Genomic DNA, 26,370 nt, shown 5'->3' with positions numbered 1-26,370 from the left:
GTTGATCATTTGGCCTGAGACCACCTAGCACTGGAGCCCACAGGCTCTTTGGTGGGGCTAATGGCAGACTCTGGGAGGGCTCACACCAATGAGCACTTCCCAGAACCCCTACTGCCAGTCCTCCCATCTCCTTGGTGAGCCACAGCTGCCCTCCATCTCCGCAGGCAACCCCCCAGCACCAGCAGGTAGGTCTGGTTCAGTCTCCTATGGGGTCACTGCTCCTTCCCCCTGGGTCCTGGTGAGCATACTTTGTTTGTGTGCCCTCCAAGAGTGGAGACTGTTTCCTCCAGTCCTGTGGAGATCCTGCAACCAAATCCCACTGCTTTTAAAATCTGGTTCTCTGGGGATTCCTCCTCCTGTTGCTGGAATCCCAGGTTGGGAAGCCTGACATGGGGCACAGAACCCTCATTTTAGTTGGTGGACTTCTGCAGTATAACTGTTCTCCAGTTTGTGAGTCACCCACCCAGCATTTATGGGATTTGATTTTAATGCAATTGCTACCCTCCTGCCATCTCATTGCGGCTTCTCCTTTGTCTCTGGATGTGGGTATCTTTTTTGGTGAGTTCCAATGTCTTTCTGTCAATGATTGCTCAGCAGTTAGTTGTAATTCTGGTGCTCTTGCAATAGAGAGTGAGCGCACATCCTCCTACTCCGCCATCTTGATCCTCTCCCCCCAGGCCATATGTTTTTGACTTGATGCTTTTGTTCTGTTCTTAAGAAGCCATTAGAAGCTAGATTTTTTTGATGATGGCCATTTTGACCAGTGTGAGGTGATATCTCATTGTAGTTTTGATTTCCATTTCAATAATAATTAGTTATGTTGAGCGCTTTTCATGTGCTATTTGGCCATCTCTATGTCTTCTTTGGAGAAATGTCTATTTAGATCTTCTGCCCATTTTTTTTTTTTTTTTGATTGGGTTGTGAGCTGCATGGCTCTTTGTATAGTTGACAGATTAATTACTTGTGGGTAATTTTGTTTGCAGGTATTTTCTCCCATTCTGAGAGTTGTCTTTTCATTTTGTTTATGGTTTCCTTCATGCTGTGCAAAAGCTTTTAAGTTTAATTAGGTCAGAAATCTCTTGCATTCCAAACAATGACAATGAAAAATCAGAATAATCAAGGAAACAGTCCCATTTACCATTGCATCAAAAAGAATAAAATACCTAGGAAGAAACCTACTGGAGTCAAAAGACCTGTAGTAAAAAACTGTAAGATACTGTTGAAAGAAACCAAAGATGACACAAGCAGATGGAGAGGTATACCATGTTCTTGGATGGGAAGAATCAGTATTGCAAAAATGACTGTACAACCAAAGCAATCTACAGATTCAGTGTAATCCCTATCAAATTACCAATGGCATTTTTTCACAGAATTAGAACAAAAAAAGTTGCAATTTGTATGGAAACACAAAAGACCGCAAGTAGCCAAAGCTATCTAGAGAAAGCAAAATGGAGCTTAAGGAATCAGACTCCCTGACTTCAGACTATACTACAAAGCTACAGTCATCAAAACAGTATGGTAGTGCCACAGAAACAGAAATATAGATCAATGGAACAGGATAGAAAGTCCAGAGATAAACCCATGCACCTATGGTCACCTAATCTATGACTGAGAAAGCAGGAATATACAGTGGAGGAAAGACAGTCTCTTCAATAAGTGGTGCTGGAAAAACTGGAAGGCTATATGTAAAAGAATGAAATTAGAGCACTCCCTAATACCATACATAAGAATAAACTCAAAATTAATTAAAGACCTAAATGTAAGGCTGGATACTGTAAAACTCTTAGAGGAAAACATAGAACACTCTTTGACATAAATTGCAGCAAGCTCTTTTTTGATCTACTTCCTAGAGTAATGAAAATAATAAAAAAAAAAAAAACAGGACATGGTTAAACTTAAAAGCTTTTGCACAGCAAAGGAAACCATAAGTAAATAAGTAAATTGGATAATATATTAACAGGTGATAAAGGCTATGGAATGAAGAAAGTGGAGCAGAGTTATAGATTGGTGTATCTTGAGGAGAGATGAAAGATAGGTTACAGTATTTAAAATTGTGCATGGGGGGTGTGCTTGTTTGGTGTGGACCTGGTACCTCTTTTGTGAAGCGGCAGCTGAGGAGACTCCGGCGCTCACCATGGCCGACAAAATGCCCAAGGAAGGAGTCAAGACTGAGAACAACGATCATATTAATTTGAAAGTGGCGGGGCAGGATGGTTCTATGGTGTAGTTTAAGATTAAGAGGCATACACCACTTAGTAAACTAATGAAAGCCTATTGTGAATGACAGGGTTTGTCAATGAGGCAGATCAGATTCCGATTTGATGGGCAGCCAATCAATGAAACAGACACACCTGCACAGTTGGAAATGGAGGATGAAGATACAATTGATGTGTTCCAGCAGCAGACAGGAGGTGTCTACTAAAAAGGGAATGTGCTACTTTACTCCAGAATTCTGTTCCTCCAGACCAAGAAGACATTCTCAATTAGAAAACCGCAATTTGGTTCCATCACATCCTGACTACTGCAGTATAGTTTCTCTATTCTTTCATTTTCCCCTTCCCCATTCCTTTATTGTACATAAAGTAACTGGTGTATGTGCACAAGCATATTGCATTTTTTTTTAACTAAATGGCCAATGGTATTTTGATCGACATCAAATGGAGATGGAATGGGGAAAAATACTGGTTCTGTGAAAATACCCCCTTTTCTCCATTAGTGGCATGCTCATCAGCTCTTATCTTTATATTCCAGTAAGTTATTTTGCTCTCACTGTTTAACAAAAAAAGAACAACATAGAAATTCTTGCATACCTTGTTCAATTGGAGAATTTTAATGTTTTTCATTTATCATTGTAAAACCAAGGACAATTTTATAACTTTTTTGTACGTAGCTGTTACATGTAGGGCAATCTGTCTTTAAGTAGGGATAAATTACTCTAAAAGAAATGAATCCTAGATAGTTTTCCCTTCAAGTCAAGTGTCTTGTTGTTTAAATCAACTTCTTGTTTAAAAAAAAATAAAATAAAATAAAATTATGCATGGGGGATCCCATTGAGAACGTAAGCTGTGATTAAGATAAGGGAGTTAGCATGCAGGTATCTAGAAACAAGTTGTTTAGACAGAGGCCCTAAACCAAGAGCACACTTAACTTGTTAAAGAAATGGCAAGGAAAGTGATTGGGATGAAGTAAACAAGGGGAAACCTTGTAGGAAAGGATGTTAGGGAGTTAACAGGGGGCGGATCACGTAGGTCCCTTTAGGCTTTTACTCTATACAAAACAGAAAGCTACTGGAAGGTTTTGAGCAGACGAAGGACATATCTAGGTTACATTTTATACCAGCACTTTGGTTCTTGAGAATAGATGTGGAGGAGGCAAGGTGCAACCTTTTAGATGACTGCAGTAATTCAGATGGTGACTTGGATCAGGTGGTATCAGTGGCAGTGTTAAGAAGTGGTTGGATTCAGGAAATATTATGAATGTGAAATCAACATGATTTTCTAATGGAGAAAGAGGATTCAAGGACACCAAGAGTTTTAGACTGAGCAATTAGCAAAACGGAATTGCCATCCATTGAGATGGAAAGTCTCTTTGGATTGAACAGAATTGTAGGGTAAGATAAGGAGTTCAGACTTGGATATACTAAGTTTCAGATACCTGTTAGTCATCCAATTGGAATTTTGAACAGGCAGGCACACTTCAACAGGTTCTGACCTGGGGAGAGACACTTGGTAGTGAGTAGCGTATAGGAGGTTTCTAGATCCATGTTTCTGGATGAGATCACCAAGGGAATGAATGTAAATAGAGAAGATGACCAAGATTGCATCTTGAAGAACTCCAGTATTAAGAGGTGGGAGAAAGGAGAAAAGTCTAGAAAGGAACTGAAATCAACTGACCTGTGAGGTAGGAGTAAAACCAAGAGATGAAGAAAGTATACTCAAAGGAAGGGACAGTGATTTGCTGAGTCAAATGTTTCCAGTTCTGCTAATGGAAACCAGAGGTTTCAAAAGCTAAGTGTATGAGAAAAATGGATTCACTATTCACTTCAGTCCATATAATTAGAAGAGGAACTCTGAAGTATATTTACATATGCTGCGTAATTCCATGTTATCCTTTGAAGGTCCCCAGTGTACATAGAGAAATCAAGCTGGCAGCTCAGATGCTAAAAGCACAGGTGCCATTCATCTTTGTGAAGGCTGTTTTCAGTTCCAACTTCAGTCATCTAGACGATGTTGGTCTCCGAGGTTCTGCTTATGTAAGTTATCACGTGGTAGGTGAGCAGTGCTTGTTGTACTAAGTTCATGTGTCTCAGAGACAGAAAAAACTGTGAAACAGATGTTTGCATGTTTAGGTTTTCACTGCACAAGCTTGAAGTGATCTGTCAGCAGAAATTTAGTCAACTCTATCTGCCAACTAACAACACTTTCTGAGAGTAGAAGCTGAGATTGGTAATTAATATCCTCTGTCATGTGGAAAAAAATAATCATAATGTCAGAAGGAGTGAGTATCAGAGAGGTCACTGAATAGTGGCTGAGGAGTAGAGGCTGAGGAGGAGATAGGAGAGTGCCATTGTTGAGCTTGCAATTTCACATTTTGTTTCTGCCAGGTGCTGAAGAAAAGCAAAACATGGTAAGTTATAGAACTACCAAAACCTGAGCTTAATCTGGTTTGCACTTGAAAGATGAGGTTGTGTTCTTGGACAAGAGTAACAGAAAATAATATAGCAGAAAGAAAGTAGGTGTATTTTGGAGTCCCGCCAGATTGCAGAAAGCCAAGAGACTTTTTGGGTGAAATATATAAAATCTAAACAGTATCCTTTACTTTTATTGACAATTATAGGAAAAGTTTTGAAACCTATGAGGTATTCATAACGTCTTCACATCTATGAGCTTCTGAATCATGGAAACATAATATTTTAGGTGAATTTTCTTCAGAGTAAAATTATGAAAATAGATAATATTAGAATCCTTCCTCTCTTCCTCCCTCCCTCCCTCTCTTCTTTCCTCCTTCCTCCTTTTAACTTAGCAAATTAAATGGTATTTTATTATTTTCTCTCTTAATTCTTTGTGTGGCTATGAATGCAGGGTTGATCTTGTGGAATCACTTCACTGTAGTGTGGGTAGCCTCCATCTGCCCCTCCAAACTCTGACAGACTTGTCTTCCAGGATTCCAACGTAAGAATCAAGGAATTGGCTATGATGCACAGTATTCTGAAAATAATTTACATCATATAATAGCAAACATTAATTTTTCCATTTCAAGTCATTTTTATAAAAGAGAAAGAGAAAAAAGTCAAATAATTTTAGATAAATAAAATGGTAAATTAAAAAAATCATGCACATTTTAATGTTTCTACTTCATATATTTTTGGTATCAAAATTGCACTGGGACCACAATATTTTCTTACTGCTAAGAGATATACATAGGCACTTATTTAAATAATCTACAAAGTAGAATATAAGCATAAAATATTGAAATTGTCTATTTGAAATGCTAACAAAAATTTTTAAAAAGACAACATATAGCAAAAGAAAACTAAATTGGTGTAGTTCTACAAAAATGTAGAAATATTGAAATTTATAGCAGAGGAACAATTTTACCATTTAATAATGCTTACAATATTTAAAATGTCTAATTCTTGCTGCACAATCTACTTTTATAAATGTTAAAGAACTGTGTGCCAAGCATGAATCTAAAACAGTTAATTATTTCTCCTTAGCTGTGGCTACACTGACCAGAAAAGCAAAAGCTCCAAAAAAAAAAAAAAACCCATAAATTAATCAAGTCCTTTTTTCCCCACTTGTGCTATTTTTATCTGAAAGTTCAACTGAAACCAAGAAGCAGCTTATGTTCATTTTTACCCCAAATTAAAAGCATGATGAAAATCTGTTTTTAACCATTATAGATATAGTCTTAATCATCTAATATCCCAACCTTATTCTTACTCATTAAAAGCAGAATAGTAAGTGATTTGTTCTCCCTAGCTAAAAACAAAAACAAAATGATAATTTTATATAATGATATAAATATCATAGTAGTGGTCTTTATCCTAGAAAATAATTAACAAAAAGGCTGCCCTGCATCACTAGTATTTTAGAAGGATTTTTAAAAACAGATACAATTAAAATTGCCTTTAGAATTTATTGTACAATATAAAACAAAAGTTGGACGCAAATTTATACAAACTAAAACACATTGCTGGTGTTCATTGAATACCTTAAATTCATATAATACCGTATACCTAATAGCAGTTTGAACATGGTGTAAGTCACACCAGATGTGTTTGTGTGCTATACAGAAGAGTAGCTGATTTTATCGATTCCATATTTTGATATATTGAGGAAAAATGGGAAAAAAATGGTGGGTAGTGGCTGAATCCTGAAATACAAACTGTCTTAAGACTTAACCAAATTTTTGCTGCCCAACTGATTGGAAATTTATTTAAGAGTTGTAGATATCAGCTATATATAAAGACAGATTGTGGATGATATCCATTAAGATCCTGAATTTCCTAAATTCTTCATGTTTATTAAATTAGCATGCTTTATAACTTGAGAATGCATACAAGTTTTGGCTCTTCTGAGACTGGATTTAGCATCTGTAAATAAGATGCCAAAAAATGGTTGTGATCAGATAAGATCATCATTTCACAAGTGGTGAAAACAATGCAGGGGGGTAGCCAAAAGTTTAAGTTTTATAGAATCAATTTGTACTATGTTCTTAACCTCCCACCAAGAAATAAAAAATGTATTGATAAAATCTTTCCTGTTGTTTTATTGTTGGATTCTTTTTTTTCTCTCTCTCTACTTTTTTTTTTTCCCTTTTTATTATTAGGCTGTTTCCTAGCACCATGGCAAAACCAAAATTGTGAGTGGTTTACTACAGTCTACAGAGCTCCACTGGGGCACTTATAAGTCTCTGCTGATTACCCTGCAGTCTTTGAAGCTGCATAACCTAGAACCTACCCAATGGTCACAGTAATAGATGGTCTAATTCTGTGCAATCTGTAGGCCAGTCTTAGTTTTACCTTGAACATAATTATAAGGGAAATAGAAGTGAGGGGGGGAGGATACTCTGTTAGTTACTGTGGAAGAGGCTATTGCCCAGTAATACTAGAATGTTCGGGAATTATGCTGTTTCCTGTTAATCTCTTTATTTTTGCTGCAGGTCTTTATTTATTGTCTGTAGCAGTATTTTATAGAACGGATCTTTTTTAAGCATGAAAGTTAGTGAGAATTTATATATCTCTAAAGAATCAATGTACTTATCACAAAATGTTTAACAAAAACATTTTTCTCATTATTGTGCCTTCCTTTGTTTTCAGTGCTTTTTAATTGAAGACAGTATTAGGTTATATTAACAATGATGAGCCCTGGCAACTCTGATTACAGCTATATGATCTTTGGGCAAGCCACATTACACATATGGGTCTCAGGCTTATTATCTATTAACAGGTAAACTAAGAATAGATCATCTGTAAAGTCCTTTCAAAGTTTCAGCAATTGTGTTTTGTTTGTAGACTTGCTCATAGAAAATAAATTTAGTAATTGTTCCTGTGAAACCATGAAAATATGTATGATTCTTACATCTCCCCTCTAGAAATAAAGATCTATGCCTTCAAATGGCCATTGAACTCAACCAAAAAATAAAAATAAAAATTATTTTATCTTAATAGGACAACTTATACAATACAGCAGCATGTTTATAAAATATCATGTTTCATTTCCATAAGGCAGGATATTTTATCATACAGAACAAAACATTGTCCGTACATGAATGTGAAGAATATTAGGAAGAAAATTATGTTTGGAGACAGTTATGCAAATCCTGTCTAAATATATTACTAGATTTTACTTTAAAATTTAAAATAATGTGCAGAAAATATGATACAGTAGCACTTAGCAAATTTAACACACATTTTTCAGTTCATTAATTCAGTAAGTGTTTAAAGGATATTTACTATGTGCCAAGAACTCTACTGGGAATATCACAGTGAACAGAACTAACAAAGTGCAGGTTTTTAGGAGGCTTACATTCTAGGGTATGTGATGGGGATGTTGGGGGGTGAGGAAGTAAAATGATAGAAAAAATATAAAGAAGCAAATTTGTAGTTTGTCAGAGAGTATACAAGGATAGGGAGGGCAGGAGGGAGAAGGGTTTGCCTTGCTGTTGAGATAATATTTGAACAGAGACCTAAAGCAAATGAGTGAAAGCTCTGTTGGGCAAGGGAACAAAACATTAAGACAGAAATTTGCTTGACAGTCAGAGTAGAATAACGGGCAGTCAGAAATGTGTGTGTGTGGAGGGATATCATTCATGATGGACCTTCAGGACCGCTGTAAGAAGTTTGGTTGGAGAAACATGAAGTCATAGGAGGGTTGTGAGCAGAGAAGTGAAACAATCAAATTTGTGTTTAACAGAATGACTATGCCTGTTGTATTGAAAAAAAGACTATTAGGGATAAGGACTGGGAGATTAGGGAACCAAATTATATGCATATTGCAATTTAAAAGATTAGAGGTAGTGACACAGTGGATATGGTGGCAAGTCATTGGTTCATGGTTATATTTCAAATACAGAATCAAAGGAATCTGCTGATGAATTAAAGTTGAGGGAGAAAGAAAGGAGTCAAAAGTGACTAGGTTTTTGATCTGAGCATCTGGAAGCCTGGCGTTGACATTAACTTCAATGGGGGACGCCTCAGATGAGGAAGATTCAAGTCATTTGAAATATCTATTCGTCTAGCTCCATAGACATGGAGTGTATTAGATGAATGCTTTGTGAATCCACTCATAATTTTAATTTCCTGTATTGAATACAATAAATATTTTTGAAAAGAAAATTTAGTTTTTGGTGGTTTGTAATATTTTACATATACAAAATTTTTTTTTTTGGTTTATTAGACACTCTAATAGCATGTTCTGAAACCACATGAGTATTATTTGAAAATTCTTCTTTGGCATTCAAGCTCAGGCCATTTTCATATTTCCTGTATTTTTGCTATGACCATAATGAAATTTCAAGTACTTAAAATGCTTCTGAAATGTGTCAAATTCAGTTTCAGTGGAGTAGCTGTAATTTTAAAAACTTATCATTGACTTTGCTAGATAGCATATGCATTTTGATTGACAAATGCATAATAAGTGAACCATTGTATGAAAGAGTACTTGAGTGTTTAAGCTTTTTTTTTATTATTTTTTTTTTGAGGTACACCAAGTTCAGTCATCTGTATTTATACACATATTAGTGTTTAAGCTTTTTAAGTTTAAGAAAGAATGCTGTGCAGGGCATTTTATCAAATTTTAGTCAGGACAAGAGGAAAAGGGGGGAGAAGAAGAGAGTTAAAATGGAAAATGTGATTAAATCAGACCTCAGTTGACTTTTTAGGCCACTATCAATTTAAGGCAGTAGTCTGCTAGCTCTTAGGAGTCACAACTTCCTTAGAAATTTGCTCTAAGCAGTGGATTCTCTCAGAAAAAAATGCCCTGACATTAAAATTCTGCTTGTAATTTTAAATGTAAATAAATTTTAAATGTCTTAGTATAGATTTCACAGATAGATTTTTCTTCCTTTTCATGTCTTCTGCTCAAGTATTTTGAACACAAAGGGTTTTAAAGATGGAAAAAAATTCAGGTATTTCCAGAGACTTTGAGGTGAGGGATATCTACACTTTAAGGAGTAAACCTGAAATGACCCAGGTAGTATAATTCTTCCTTAGAGTTATAGCAGTTTAAAGCCAAAAAGGAAGGAATGATAGCTGAGAAAATCATACACAATTTTACTAGCTTTTAGAAGGTGTGCTCCGTGTGTGTGTGTGTGTGTGTGTGTGTGTGTGACAGAGACAGAGAGTGAGTGAATTTGCCTGTAGCCAATGTGATCAAACTCTATTAGAGCTTTTAAAGAAAGGATGAGAGCCAACGATGTAATATCCTCTACTCTAGAGGTCACTTCTTCCATTCCCCCTACCACCCCCTGCCCAGAATTTCTCTTAGCTGCTGGGTGCATTTACAATGAATAAAATACATAGGTAGAGCAAGTTTATGGGCATTTTAAATGGTGTCATAGATTTTTCTTTTTCATGTCTTCTACTTACGTATTTTGAACACAGAGTGTTTTAAGATGGAAAAAGAACATGTGAAGTTAGTCTAGTTGTGATTGTGTTCCTTGAGCCATAATTTATGGCAAATGATATCTAGCATTTTAAGTAAAATGAAAGTTTAATGGATATATATTGAGTTCATTCCCCCAGTGATGAAAACCTTAGATATTTTGGCACAGCAATGAAATTCTGATAGTAATGCAATATTTTTTTTAATGTAAAACTAAAGTGGTCATAGTGACTTAACTAAAATCCTAAATGCCAAAGAATTAAAAATTAGGGCTAATACTCTACCCTTCACCTACAATTCTGTGTAGCCTAAGTGACAAGTCACAACATCTAAAGTGAAGAGAAAAAGAACTGTACAGTTTATGAGACAAAGTGGTTAAAAATTGAGATTCCCACATCAATTCTGATTGTTACACTCAGTCTGTGTTAGAAATGATTGCAACCCAAATAGAATATCTTTAAAAATGTTTCAATTGTTTTTTAGTTTCATGTTGCTCCCCTCAATGCCTAGCTAGTTTCTTCTGATTTCATGTACTTTAAATTGAATTTCCAAATTCCCCTCCTCTTTTTTGTTTAAATGTGATGTTTTTATAAGAACTCTATGAGATGTCAATATCCAATTTTTTTCCCTGGTACAAAATTTGAACTGATTTTTGTATGATGAATTCATTGCTCAGAAATAAGTCAATGTGTGGCCTTGCTATTAACATAGAAATTCAGCATGTTTCCATGAAGGTCCAGTAGAAACAGTTTATAAAACAATTTATAATATCTCATAATGAAGTTATTTTATAAAGCAATTTACATTGTCTCTCTTTCCACATTATTACAAGGAAAAAATAAAAATACCCTCCCCCAAACTAATCCTGTGACATGATGGCAATTTTTTTTAAAAAGCAAACACAATTTGTTTTTCAGGTTGTTCTGATGTTTAATAACAGGTGCTGTTATTTATTCTTTTTATGTGCTTTTTAATTAGATACAAATTTTAGTAGGGAAATAAGCGAGCATTCCTAGAAATGAATTATAAACAACTGTATTTTAGAATACTAAAAGGATTTTAAAACTTTCAATTCAACAAAGTTAATATTTTTCCCTAATTGGAATAATGGAAAAACATAAGTGTAGACACTTTCATGGCTTAGGGGAAATGGTCTTCATGCCCCCAGAGTCATGTTCCTTAGCAGCCATTGTTGAGATCTGCTTCCACTACAGTCCTGCATGGTAGGCACCATTTTGTCTTCTTCAGAAGGTTCATCTAGACATTGATTACTGTTAACATGTCTCAAGGTGAGTCTCTGTAAAAGATAACCAATAATCAGTGCAACATATTTTATCTTAAACTTCAGTAGCACATCAGATTAAACCTGCTCTTTAAAAACTCCTTTATGATTTATTTTTTGGTATAAACATTGTGATATGTTTGTAAAAGGAACTGTGTGCACAGGTGGCTCTAAAGTAATTATTATACGACTTTCAGTGTTATGGTTTCATCATTGTCTAATACACCTTTATTTGCAGATGGTTAAAGAAATTGGTCAACATTTATCACTCATTGCCAAGAATTCAGGCTTTTTTTGCAAAAACTCCATTTGTAAGCTTAGAGTTGAGGAGTGCAAATATTAATAAGCTTTTACACAGTCTTAGTGTTTTTTAGGCATGTGTTATTTAGTAACCATTTGGTAAACATGCAAATAGATGTCACAGCTGTGACTCAAATGAACAAAATTGCTAGATTTGTTCCCTTTTCAAAATACTGTACAAGCCATAGTATCTGTTACTGTGAGACATTCATTGTAGAAGGGTAATTATTATAGCAACGAAGATCCATCTTACTTGATGGTGTGCTCACCATATTTTGTTTGCATTTTTAAGGATCTTAAAAAATAAAATAAAAACAGAAATTGATGGACATATATTTTTAAATATTATACCTATATTTATTTTCATAACAACAGTATTCATTAATAAGCATCCTCTCAGTACCCAAATGCTGAAATGTAATTCCAATAATTGCATCATGTTAACCAGTCATTACATGTCTTCATTTTTGAGTTCACATTTATATTTTGAAGTTATATTTTTGGACTTTTCAGATATACATGTGAAGTTCACATGGTTTTATGTACAAATTTATGTACTAATTATATACATTGTCATATATAGTTCTGCTCAGTTTCATGGGCAATGCCTAGAACCATACTATATGAAAAACTCCCCAGCCAGAAGAGATGTGTTTGAATATGGGAGGTGATTTAGAGATATATCTTGAAAAAAGCATGTCACATTTTTGATTGGCCAAAAAGTTCGAACTTTTTGGCCAACCCAATACTTTCATTGCAAATTACCAAAACAAAAGGTAGACAAATACTTTTTTTGGGGTGGGGGAGGGGTAGGCTCGATATTATGTTGAAGGTTGGAAGATAAATGCAGAGGGCAGGCAAAAAAAAATAGTGGAGAAACATTGCCTGTACAACTATAATTTGTTTTGGATTAGGACTACAAACACCCTGTACTGCACTGTCCTGAGAAAAGATAGGATGGAAAATAGGCTTGTGGTAGATGATGTTTAATAGACAACAAACAGGAAATTAAAAGAGCAAGGCTAATAGATGTGAATAAGATTTGAAGATTTAGGCCTTTATTGTTGCTCTTTTCAATACAGGAAATCAAGCCATTTATACTGAAATATGAACAAAAGAAGAAATGGCTAAAGATAGGCAAGAAGATAGTTGATTTATGCTTATGATGCCAGAAATTATGTTGTTGGTTTATGAACTAAAAGCCAACTTGGAAAAAAATACAGAACAAAACATAAGCCTTTTTTTCTAAAAAGTTCTAGCTAAAAATCAACAAAATATTGTTCATTTTTGTTACGTACCTGAGGTCCTTTTTATATATATATCCTTTTCCAAAAAAGCCACTTATCCTTATTTGCTTCTATTAGATCCTTTTAAAAAACATGTAGATGACTATAAGGATTAGATTGAATATGTGTTGTCAATGACATATATGATGATAATTTAAAAAATATTAGTAAGTAGTGTTCTTTCTAAAAAATGCATAAATATTTTCTTTGAAGGAATTCATTAGCAGTCAAAAGCCACTGCTGTTAAGATAACTAACCAAGGAAAACACTCTCCTTTTCAGTGTAGTAATGTAGAAAGATCAGACATTTTAGGGTTAGATGGCCATTAAGTGTGAATTTCTGCTCCCCAAGTTACTAGCTGTGAAAATTTGGCCAAGCTACCAAATCATTCTGAGGACTTAGATTCTTTGTCAGATGCTTAGTTATACCTACGAATACTTAAAAACGCTCTTTCCTCTACTGCTTAAAAAATTTGACCTTTAGTCAGCTGTGATCCCTTGCCAAACTGATAAGGGTAAAATTGTTAACTATGTTTATAGGCAACATCACATAGGGTAAAAATAACCTATGATTGATTAACTGCATCTACGTCTGACAAACTGCATTATAATACCTGATAGGAAGCTAAGTAGTGGGCTTCTCTAAGTGCAAAGACTTGTAATTTTGTACGTTCCCTTGGGTTACTGGCAGCTATTATAGAGATGTTGTCTCCTTTGAGGCATAAGGCTATTAAGCTAGGATAGTTTCCACACCCACCTGATCGGACTCTCATCTGCTTGCTCAGGGCTATCACCTGTGGACAAACTAGCTCCCATAAGGGTATATGAACTGCTGTGGAACTGCTGCAAAGTCTGAGAATCAAATTGTGGTTTCTGCCTTAGCATTCTGTAAGTAGACTTGTGAGACTAAATAGTTAAATATAAGATGACCACTTGATGGGCATTGCACCTACCCCAGTATGGTTTCTTTGAAAGTAAACTAAGATAATATATGTAAATTGCCTTGTGCAAAGGCATTTTTTTTCCAGCTTTCCAACGTATGTTTGGAATTCCCTTGTCTCAAATATAAGTCTAATCTAAACAACGCCCCTCTTCTCCTCGCCTCTCCTCTTCATACTTCCAGTCTCAGACTTATCACACGTATTCCAAGCTCAATAGTGTTCTCTACTACTATCAAGCTTTAACTGATTCACCTGAACCAGAATAACTTCGTAACTTCCCATGTGTTTTCATAGCAAGGTATTTGACAATGTAATAGCTTTTATTTAAAGGACAACAACCACCTTAAGATGAAGAACTAGGAGAGATACTTATTTTTACTCTTTACAAGAATTCCATACCAGTTTTTTGACTTGAGCTGAATAATGATTCATTTTATTGCCTACTGAGAAAATATTCACAAATCATACAAGTCAGAAATGAAAGTACAATTTTAAAAGCTTTTATTATAATTACATCACTTAACTAACCACAAAGAAATGCTTAGAAATAATTTACTTTATAAAGTTATTGAAACTACTTCTTAGTCTTCAATAATGCATTTACTTTAAGTTTCAGGTTAAAATAGTAAATTTTAGAAAGGATATGTTATATCTGCACACAAAGTATCTAAATAAAAATTAACAAAATTTAATAATTTCAGTGGTTCAAAAACAATCAACTTTTTGGCTATGTTTTTTAAATTGGTTTTTTCAGCTCTGGTTCAAAATCTATTGTCATATAGACATGGCTATAGTTAGCCTAAAAGAGCTAGTATGTCATAATGCATTCCATCAATTATACTTATGCATATGTGAAATAAAGGAAAACTGGAAAATACCTATTGATTAATAATAAACACCACTTAATATATGCAGTCTCCAAATTAATGAGCAGCTAAGAAGTAAAAGAAAAATAACTTAATGGAGAAATAGCACATAAAGATTTTTTTAAACCACATTTTAAAGAAGTAAGTTTAGATTTCAATAACAGAACATATAAGAAAAACACTAAAATAAAGTTAATAAAGTCTGCAACACAAACTTCCAACATTATTTGTTAAAATAATCAGTAGAATTCTTAAAAATATTTCTAAAAATTTCCATTCTTGTATAGTTTCTTAGAAGCCATTTTTGCAAAGGGTTATCATTACATATTTCCACAGTGGGCTGTTGGGAGCCATCAGCTACTTTGCTTACTGAGAGACAGGACTGGGTGATTATGTGAAGAAGAGTGTGGGTCTGTTTGACAAAGAAAATAATGAATAATGACAAAATCAAGTACAAAGGCAGTAATAAATCAAACATTCTCAGCAACATACAATTTCTACTGGATAAGCATGGAAAGCACACGTCGCAATAATTGCATCCATGGAGCTGTGAGCCACATCCCTTTAGCTGACTTTCATGTCAACTGTATTCAGTAGGAGTAACTGAAGTTAAGATTGAGAATATGGAGAAGAGCCTGAGATCAAATGATAAAACATTTGGGGCAAAAGTTTATTTTGGATAAAAAAGGTTATATTCTTAGTGTTCATTCTAGCACTAAAATGCTTTTAGCATCAAATGAGTTATTTTGTGAGTGCATATTCAAAACTGTTGATTAGTCCAGTGAGTTTTTGATTATAGTTTTTTGCTTCTTCATTCCTTTGCCCTAAACTTGAGGGGATGCCAGGGAAGAATCTAGGGGATAACTTAGCTTTAAGGCTTTGTTTTACTTTGTACAGTGTGGTACTCAAATTGTTTCCACTGTGTTTTCATAGGACTAACCTGGTGGTGTTAAAAGTGTTCCACATACGCATTGCTATATTCACCTAAATGTCAGTTAGAAAGTCAATGAAGGGAAGAAAAAATGATCAACTCCATTTGGGTTCTTAATTTGACCTAATTCTCCTAATTAATTTGTAATTAATTTATTTGTCTGTTTCTTGTTTTCTATCTATCTCCTCCATATAAAATAAGCTCCAGGAATGCCAGGGACTATGACTATCTATATCATGAAGTCCAGTGCCTGCTCACATGAGGTACTGTATAAGTTTGTTGATTGAAATACTTAGTGGAAGACCAGTGCAGAAAATAATTTCTGATAAAATTAAACTACATCTCTTTGGGCAGCTTAATGGATACAAATCATTGGATTTTCTATTTCAAAGACTTACTTTCTACAGGCATATGGTAGATAAAAGACTTACAAAGATAGGAAAGGTAATGTTATCATATAATAAATTTTATTTGTGAAATGATATTGTTTACCATATAGTTGATTAGTTAAGGAGACTAGATTTTTCAGATTTTTGTGAAATCAAGGTTGCCTTTCCTATTTATACTCTTTTACGTTTCTAGGCTTGATAACCCTCTTCCCTTAGTGATTTCTTTTTGCAATGAACATTTTTTTGGTAAATGTCATGTTACCATCAAAGACCGTACTGTTAGTGATTATGAATTTCTTGTGTTATTAAAAAGAAAAATGAATTATAAAGTTTTCCTTAGTTTAAAACAAAGACAAAACTTGATTTTACTTATACTCAGGAAATGTACCTCCAGAATATGAATTCAGTATAAACTTTTCCATAAAGAATATATTTGTAATATTTTCCCCAAAAATGTTTATCACATGAAAAAACATTCAAAGAAATTTCACTCTAGGTACTTCTGAAAAACCATAAACCAGAAGAAATTAGAAATCTGAAATAACCCATTTGAGATAAAAAATTATTTTTCATTTTTAAAAACCCACAAAAATATTTAGTGCTTTAATTTGTTTGGAATAAAAAAGTGTAGTTTTTTTTTTTTTCTGAGTATTCTGTCTAGAAGAGATACCAATCATTAGTATTTTTATTTCTAGTAATTTTAATCACTTATACAAATTTATGTAACTGACCTCACCTAGTTAAATAGAATTTGTGGACATCATTCTTATAATTAAATAGTCTGAAAACCTAAAAAATAAACAATTTCTACAAAGGAGACTTGTCAAAAATCATTTAACTTTTCCATTGGGTTGGGGGGTAGCCAATTTGGAGCTACTATAAATAATGCTGTGATAAACATCTCTGAATATCTCTCTCCACATCTATAATCATTCCTTTAGAGATGATTCTTAGGAGTGAAATCACAAGATCAAGAGGTATGAACATTTTAATACATATTAGCAAATTTTTAAAGAATCTATAATTATTTTGCAATAATAGCAACAGCAGTTTTCTTGTGCTAACTATACGCCAGAATACTGTATTTGTATCAATTCACTGTGTCTGCATCAGTATTGTGTGTTGTCACTGTAAACACTTCTTGACATAGACAGGATAAAGAAATGGATAAAATAACACATATGAAATTGCTTTTTACAGTTATTTAATGATTTTTTATGGTTATGTAGATAATTTTTTTTCCTTTTCATTGGTTAACTTATATTTCTCTTGTGCTGTTTATTCAGGACTGGATATTTTTATATTGGGTGTACATTTTTTTCTTTTAAATGCTCTTTTTTAAACATAGTCCTTTGTCATATTTGTTACAAATGCCTCTTGCAACTGTAGGAAACTGCCACATTAACTCAGTTTTGAAAGCACTACTGTGACACACAGGCTGACATGCAGCATACTGCCAAATATAATTTCTGATACCATTATTTAAAATATTGAGTAGAAAACAGGGTAATATGAACCCTAAGCTAGTACTGGGTTTTGTTTATAATATAGCATTACTTAATTGTTCTCTACTGAAGTATAAAACATTAGTATTTCCTGGGATTTACAAAATTTCAATCATACTATTTTAAGATGCATAAGAAAAAATCAATAATTCCTGCCTTTAAACATATTTTTGCTATCTAAGACAAGATGGGTCATGGAGTATACCTAAATCTACCCTTTTAAAAATACAATTACTACGAAAAGCCAACTGGAATCAGTCTAGGGAAACAATTTTGGTGACAAAATAAGAATCAAAAAATTATAAAATTAGGTCATACTTTTGTACCTTTGGATTAAAAAGCACTAAGTAAAAAATTTGATGTTTTAATGAACAAGTAGAAGTGACTGCATGGTTGATTGAAGAATCAGTCATACAGGTCTCAGTTTAAAATATGCCATACTAAAAGTTTAAAGTGAAACAATTTTATTATATATTATGATAAAGTAAGAATGAATTTGGACCCGTAGATATTTGATTTAATAGCAAAAGCAATAGGATTTCCCCTATTGATCAAGTACAGAATAATGATTATTTAAATATTAATATACTAAGGTTGTTATTCAAAATATTAAGTATGATTTCCTGACAAGATGATCTGTGCACTTGTTAGAATAGAATGGGTATTAAAAAAAATAAGTGTACAAGTGTAGATATTTAACCAGCAAGAACTAAAAGCACAATACTGAACTATTGAAATTCCTATTTGCTAATTGTTTCTACATAAGAAATCACAACTATGGGTCAGTGGGACTATGGACATACAATGCTTGTCTGATATACACAGCCTTCAAAAGGTAAATCAAGCCACTATTTTTCTTAGGAATGCTACTTAGGGAAATGGCTGGGATGGCAATTATAGATGGCTTACCTTGAAATTATATTCCCATTTACCTGCTTTCTGATAAAGGTAAATAAAAGAGGAGGTATTAAGTAAAATCTAAATACAAGCTTCTGTGATTTCAGTAAATATAACCCCCATGTTTTACCTACTGAAAAAAATTTCCTGATATTGTGACTCTAAGAAACATTTGATACAGATGGATATCAAATTCATAACAAGTATTTTCTCAGTCAGTTTGCTCAGTCACATGAAAAACAAGACATTTTTAGCATCATATTTTTCTTCCTTTTTTTTTTCTTTGTTGCATAGTGTTTGTTGAGCATGTGTTCTGTTCTAAAATTAGACTCTCACACTGTATGTAGCTGCCTGGATATTCAAAAAGAAATGTGATTATGACCACATGTTACAGGAAAATATGAATTTCAAATGGATTGGAACACAATTGCACTGAAATAGATTAATATAAGAAAGCCTGGAGTAATAGAGAATGGATGGATGACAGACCTTTATAACAGTAATCTTTAAAATGTTTCCATGAGATGAAATTTAGGTGTTTTTTTTTTCCCCTTTTGTTTTAACTTTGTGGCAATGGGCTTTCATAGCACTAAAGTGTTCGAGTAATTTATTCAAGAGATTCTAGATCAGGTGGGGATTTTCCAGTTGCCCTCAAAATGAACACATTTGGCCAGGTATAAAGTGATACTGAATTAAATGCATGGTTGTGTTGTTTAAGAAATATTTAGTTAGGAAAGTGGGAAACTCCATTTTTCAAATTAAAGTTGGCCAAAGACATGTATTTATTACCAATATGTGCTTAGCTTCATTCAAATAAAAGGCAAAACAATTAGATATTAATTAATTATATTATGAATATATGTGGCTAAAGTTTGTAAACAATCAGACCATACTGACAAAGTAGTTTAACGACTGCCTGTTTATCTAAATAGACAATATTTATTGCAGAACATCTTTCCAGTTATTAAGGAAAGGAGAAATTCTGTGCGTACACAATTTGGTACCACAAATAATTGATAATATTTAACCATTTCTTTCCTTTGTAATACTGTACATTTAGTTTATCAGATTGAGACAGACTGGAACCTGGGACCCTTTGCTACAGTGCTGCAATGCTTACACCTGGACAAACATTCAAGTTACAAATTACAAAGAAACTATAAGGGACTAAAAATAACTGTGCATGCACAGCTGGCCAATTATGGACAAAAAGCTACCAAAAGACCAAAAAAACCCAACTTTCACTTCTGAAGAGCCAGGAGCAAAAGCAGCATGCTGCACATGCCTCCTGCACACACTACCACCAAAAGGGTGGGCAAAACACCTAAACCATCCCTCTGGCCCAACCCCTGGACACACCCCTATCCTCACCCCATATAAGGAACCAGCTGCCCTCCCCCACTGCCACCCCCCACCTTGGGGGAGAGAGCTAGGGAACCTGTTACTTGTTTTCCCTCGCTCTTGCAGCCTCTCCTATGGGGGGGGGGGGGGTGGCAAGCTACAGTACCCTACTTTTGCTCCTGGCTCTTCAGAAGTGGCAGCTGGGTTTTTTTGGTCTTTTTGTATCTTTTTTGTCATAATTTGACCCAACTGGGAATGCACAGTTATTTTTAGTTACTTATAGTTTCTTTGTAATTTGTAGCTTGAGGAGAAGTTTGTCCAGGTGCAAGCATTACAGCACCTCAGCAGAGGGTCCCAGGTCCCAGCCTGTCTCAAAATCATCAATCTTCATTTGAAAGCATATAATTATATCTAGTTTTTCAATGACCTCAGGAAACAATGTAGTGTAGTGGAAAGATTGCTGGATTTAGTGCCAGAAACTTAGGCTGTGCAGATCTAGAAGAAGGAATTTAAACACACTAAGCTCTGCTTCATTGATATGAAAAATACAAATAATGATATCTTATAGGATTACTGTAAGAATTGCATGAGAAAATAGATAAAATTAAAGACACTCAGTGAACTTTATTTCCTTCTCTTTCCTCCCCCAACTCACTTAAGAAGTAAACAAACCAAAGCAGCTGGATAGACTCCATGTTTTGAGGCTTTGTGATGTTGTTTCAATTTTTCTCTGGATATTTGAACAATTCTCTTATTTATGACTTGCTTTTTTAAGACTGAAAGGACTATGGGAGATAAGGTGATGGAATATTTCAGTTGTTCACACTGTGAGATTCACTATTGTACTGATAACTAGGTTTCTTAGATTACTTTATTAGGACCTAAATCCTGCCTCTTTGTGTTTTAAGTTCCTCCTGATAAAGCCTAAAAATAGAGAATTTTAAGGTAAATTTCAGCTCTAATCCTGTGAACTCTACCAAGTTTTATTCTGCTTTGAAAGTGTACCACCTCAAAGGTTTCTCAAAGAAGAATAAATTTGTGCTTGATAGCCATAAATAAAGACTTAAAGAAATAGCAAGTGGCGTTCATCTACTTTGCATTGGTTGGAATATGAAACTAGAGCTGCTTGGCAATTACTCCCTTTTCCCATCTCAGCACCTCTCACCTTTTTGCTCCATTTCCCTCCCCCATCTCTCCTGAAAACCGTGTCATTTTCTAAAATGTACTTATGCTTTTTCCTCACTTTGCAATATTTTTCAATAATGCATATAAAAAGACTAAGAAAGATAAGCAGATGTTTGGCCACTATCTAGACTTGTCCTTCCTAAACCCTACCATGTACATAAATGACCTGGGGATTTTGTTAAAATATAGACTTTGATTTAGTGTGTTTAGGATGGTCTCTCAGATTCCTAATTTCTAACAAGTTCCCAGGTGATGTGACTAGTCCTAGAATTACACTTAGGGTATCAATGGTTGAGACTATTTTGTAAAGTGATCATAAATCTAAAACCTAAAAGGTAATTATAAGAAAAATTGTATTTCAATTTCATTTAAAAAAATCATGTCTTTTTGCTGACTTCTTCACAAATATAATCAGTGTTTTCTTTCAAAGCTGAAATTTCCAGAAAGGCAATGCATTATTTCTATAAGTATTCTATTCGTGTGTGTCTTCTCTACATTATGATTTCTACACTTTTTAATTTGGAAAAAAAAACTACGTTATGATTTAAAATTTTAAATTTAGACAGGTTGAACATCACAATTTAATTCTGAAAACATAAACATAGGAGAGTAAATTAAACCATGTTATATAATTAAGATGATTGGATTATTTAAAAATAAACATTTCTCAACATTTATGACATGTTTTATTGTGTTTTAGAAATAGTTTGCATGACACAAAATATTACAGTGCTCTAAAAATACTGCAATAGAATAACTAGTAGTTATCCAAAATAGTAAATTCACAAAAAGCTACATCTTAGCTGAAGCTACCTATTTTTTTCACTTTTCTTTCAAAATCCCTTAATATTCAATAATCTTGCTACTGACTGATAAAAATATAAACAAATATACAGAATTACCAAAAATGGTTATTTCAAATACAAAGAAATTTGAATTATGACTATAGAAGCCACTGTCACTCAAAAATTAGAGAAAAGCTTAAAGATTAGATATGGTATTCTGAAATTCTACACTGCTTTATCTTATAAAAAATATGTACACTCATTTCTCTTTTAATGTATTTTAGATTTCTTTATTTTTTAGCACAAGCCCAATAAAGTCCTTGTTTCCTACTGAAAACTAGAGCAACAACAGCAACAACAACAATAGTTTTTATTTTAAAACTTACAGTATTTCTCCTTTATTTGTACATTTATTTTGTACACTTATCTGTACTTTTCCTCATTGAAGAGGTAGGGAGCTCAGCGTCCAGGATTAACCCACACGTATTAATGGAGGAAATATCACCCATCCCCAGTCTTAGCATAAAGGGTGGTGATAGATGATAATATTTGAAGAGAAAAACTTAGCGGTCAGACAGAGAAAATAAGTAAGATATTAGGAAGACAAAAGAGCCTGAATGGAACACCCTGGTGCAATATAGGAAGGATTCAGTGTGTTTGTCTTTAATAATGTCCCAGAAAAAAAATATTTGTTGTCTAAGGAGTTTGGTAATTTTGTATAAATTTTAGGGCCCAATTTTAACCCTGTATAACTAGTTTCAAACCACATTAGAATTCAGTGTTTTCCTGATGTTCCACTTAAGAAACTGGAACATCTTGCAAATTAAATTGACATTCAAAAAGTGTTTAAAAATATCAATAATAACAACTCTGTAGGTTGGTTTTTAAAATGTTACTCTTGCAGAGTATCATAGGCTTGTGTAGAATGCTGCATCTGTGAAATTCATTTACCTCTATTGTATTATTTACCTTCTAAGAATAAAGTTTACTTATCTTTAAATAAGTCACAGGCCATTTAATGATGTGGGAAATGTAGCAAAGATGACCAATTCATTTTGCTAAGCCAAGAGAACTGAAAGAAATGCAGCTGTTTCAACGCAGCTTCCTTATGCAGAGGATAATATTTCTTTTTTATTAGCTCCATCTGATGGATGATCTGGTTTTTACACACTGCCTGGTTATAAATTCCCAACAGTAATTTTATTGTTTTCTATCCCTCTCTTCTATCAGAAAAATGTGCTATATTGTGAAGATACTCCTTTGCTTATTATGTACCTAATTAATTCATTGAATTCACAAAGTATTTACGAATATAAAGAATATTGATGCTAATCTTGTAGCTTTTCTTTTTTCCTTTGAATTGAGAAGCATAAATATCACAGATTACAACAATGTAAAATTTAAAATTTGAAAATATTATTGATATTGTCCTGTATGTATATCTGCATACAGGACACACATACTTCTCAGATAGACATGGCCTGCCCATTACCTAATTTATGCTGAGCATGTACATGGTGATAAACTTTAAGCACATAAAAATGACTTTATTTTCCTTATGTATATTTTATATTAATGGCCTAGTTTGGCAAAAAATCTATTTATATGATATACCACCGTAATGTTTTCAGCTATGAGCATGCATCCCTGAAAATACAGTTCTTTCAATGTAGAAAAAAATAGCTTAGGATTTAAATGTATTTGAAATATATAACTGAGTCTAAGAATTAAATAAGAAGTAAATTAAGAAAATACTATACCTCAGCATCATACTCCCATAACTGATTTCCTCTCATATGGTGGCATTTTAACATGATTACAGGTCCATTGAGTCTAGAAACATCCAAGCACAAGTCATCGGTTCGGATTTCTTTGTCAGCAGTATAAGAAAATACCTGAAAATATAAAAGTCAGCTAATAAAATAATATCTTCTTTAAAAAAAATTGCAGTATAGCAGATTTATCTGTGGAAGCTTTCATATCAGATAAACTTGTGTTTTCAAATGGTCTCTGCTGTGTGATCTTGAGAAACTAGTTCATCTCTCTGGGTCCTTCTCCTCAACTACAAAACAGATGCAGTGTCATGTGCTCTATAGGTTTTTGTGAAACCTCAGTTTAACAAACTAAATTATTATTTTTGTAATTTTAAGCTTTATTTTTTAAATTCTTTTTTAAATTGAAGTAATAGTTGATTTACAATGTTTAGTTTCAGGTGTATAGCAAAGTGATATATATATACTCTTTTATATAATATATATTATAATATTTATATCTATATTGCTTTTCAGATTCTTTCCCCTTATAGATTATTACAAAACATTTAGTATTATTCCCTGGGCTATCCAGTAGGTCTGTGTTGATTGTCTATTTTATATATAGTAGTATGCATATGTTAATCCCAAACTCCTAATTTATCCCTCCCCACCGCCACCCCTTTCCCCTTTCGTAACTACAAATTTGTTTTCTATGTCTTTGAGTCTGTTTCTGTTTTGTAAGTTCGTCATTTTTTATTTTTTATTTTTTATTTTTTATTTATTTAAAAATTTTTTTTCCATTTTCATTGAAGTATAATTGGTATACAAAACCCTGTACGTACTTAATGCATACAACTTGGTGAGTCTGGATATATGTACACTCATGTTACCATCACCACAGTCAAGGTAATGATGGATATCATCACCATTTCCAGAAATTTCCTTGTGTCCCTTTGTTGTTGTTCATTTGTGGTAAAACATTTAACATGAGATCTACCCTCTTAACAAAATTTTAAATGCACAATACCTTATTGTTAACAACTGTATTGTTGAACAGCAGGCTTCTGGACTTATTCATTTGGCATAACTGTAACTTTATACACATTGGACTCCCCATATTCCCATCCCCCCATCTACCTTTCTTCTGTTTACTTTTATACGTCTGACTATTTTAGATACTTCGATTATGAGGAATCATATATTTGCATTTGTTCTTCTATAACTAACTTATTTCACTTAGCATACTGTGTTAGAGGTCCTTCCATGGTGTTGCAAATGGTAGGATTTCCTTTTTAAGGCTGAGTAATACTCCATTGTGTATATGCCACATTTTCCTTATCCATTCATCAGTTAGTGGACATTCTGATTGTTTCCATATCTTGGCTATTGTGAATAATGCTACAATGAATATGAGCATGCAGATATCTCTTAGGGATCTTGACTTCAGTTCTTTCAGGTATATATCCAGAAGGGGGATTGCTGAATCATATGGTAGCTCTATTTTTAATTTTTTATGAAATCTCCATACTGTTTTCCACAGTGGCTGCACTGTTCTACATTCTCACCAACAGTGTACAGGGCTTCCAATTTCTCCACAATTTTGTCAGCACTTCATTATCTATTTTTTTTCCTGCTTTTTTTCCCCTTCTTTTTTATTAATGTATAGTCAATATTTACATTATTATATGTTACAGGTGTACAGTATAGTGTTATAATTTTTTTCTTAATCCCAAACTCCGTAACTATCCCTTCCCCTCACTGCTCCCCCATGGTAACTATAAGTTTGTTCTCTGAGTCTGTGAGTCTGTTTCTGTTTTGTAAATAAGTTCATTTGTATATATATATATATATTTTTTAGATTCTGCATATAAGTGATATCATATGATGTTTCTCTTTCTCTGACTGACTTCACTCAGTATGACAATCTCTAGGCCCATCCATGCTGCTACAAGTGGCATTATTTCATTCTTTTTTATGGCTGAGTAATATTCCTTCATATATGTGTACCACATCTTCTTTATCCATTCCTCTGTCAATGGACGTTTAGGTTGCTTCCATGTCTTGGCTATTGTAAATAGTGCTGCAGTTAACATTAGGGTGCATGTATCTTTTCAAATTATGGTTTTCTCTGGATATATGCCCAGGAGTGGGATTACAAGATCATATGCAAGTTCTATTTTTAGTTTTTTAAGGAACCTCTATACTGTTTTCCATAGTGGCTGTACCAATTTACAGTCCTACCAGCAGTGTAGGAGGGTTCCTTTTTCTCCACACCCTCTCCAGCATTTATTGTTTGTAGAGTTTTTGACAATGGTCATTCTGACCTGTGTGAGGTGATACCTCATTGTAGTTTTGATTTGCATTTGTCTCATAATTAGTGATGTTGAGTATCTTTTCATGTGCCTTTTGGCCATCTATATGTCTTCTTTGAAGAAATGTCTATTCAGATATTCTGCCCATATTTTGATTGGGTTGTTTCTGTTTTTGATATTGAGCTGTGTGAGCTTTTTGTATATTTTAGAGACTAATCTCTTGTTCGTCGCATCGTATGCAAATATTTTCTCCCATTCTGTAGGTTGTCTTTTTGTTTTGTTTATGATTTTGTTTGCTGTGCAAAAGCTTTTAAGTTTAATTAGGTCCCATTTGTTTATTTTTGTTTTTATTTCCATTATACTAGGAGATGGATCCAAAAGGTATTGCTGAGGTTTATGTGTTCTGCCTATGTTTTCCTCTAGGCATTTTATAGTATCCAGTTTTACATTTAGGCCTTTAATCCATTTTGAGCTTATTTTTGTGTGTAGTG

General features: G+C 33.7%; 1 protein-coding gene and 1 pseudogene across 2 annotated transcripts in view; one reads left to right on the top strand and one right to left on the bottom strand.

Moving 5' to 3' along the window:
• The first annotated feature begins 2,119 nt into the window (after positions 1–2,119).
• Positions 2,120–2,978, top strand: LOC130858881 (small ubiquitin-related modifier 2-like; annotated as a pseudogene).
• Positions 2,979–11,030: 8,052 nt separating this feature from the next.
• The window catches only part of GALNT13 (polypeptide N-acetylgalactosaminyltransferase 13), a 535,071-nt gene continuing 519,731 nt past the window's right edge, over positions 11,031–26,370 (bottom strand). For both annotated transcript variants that reach the window (XM_057746923.1, XM_057746924.1), the window contains exons 12-13: positions 23,574–23,708; positions 11,031–11,403 (exon numbers count right to left, since the gene is read on the bottom strand). In XM_057746923.1, the coding sequence (XP_057602906.1) occupies positions 11,263–11,403; positions 23,574–23,708 (276 nt within the window). In that variant the 3' untranslated portion in view covers positions 11,031–11,262. The remainder of the gene's footprint in view (positions 11,404–23,573; positions 23,709–26,370) is intronic.

Source organism: Hippopotamus amphibius, chromosome 8 (assembly GCF_030028045.1).
Source record: "Hippopotamus amphibius kiboko isolate mHipAmp2 chromosome 8, mHipAmp2.hap2, whole genome shotgun sequence".
Classification (NCBI taxonomy): Eukaryota; Metazoa; Chordata; class Mammalia; order Artiodactyla; family Hippopotamidae; genus Hippopotamus; species Hippopotamus amphibius.
The sequence above is the reverse complement of the archived record's forward strand: the minus strand, read 5'-3'. Positions and strand labels throughout refer to the sequence as shown.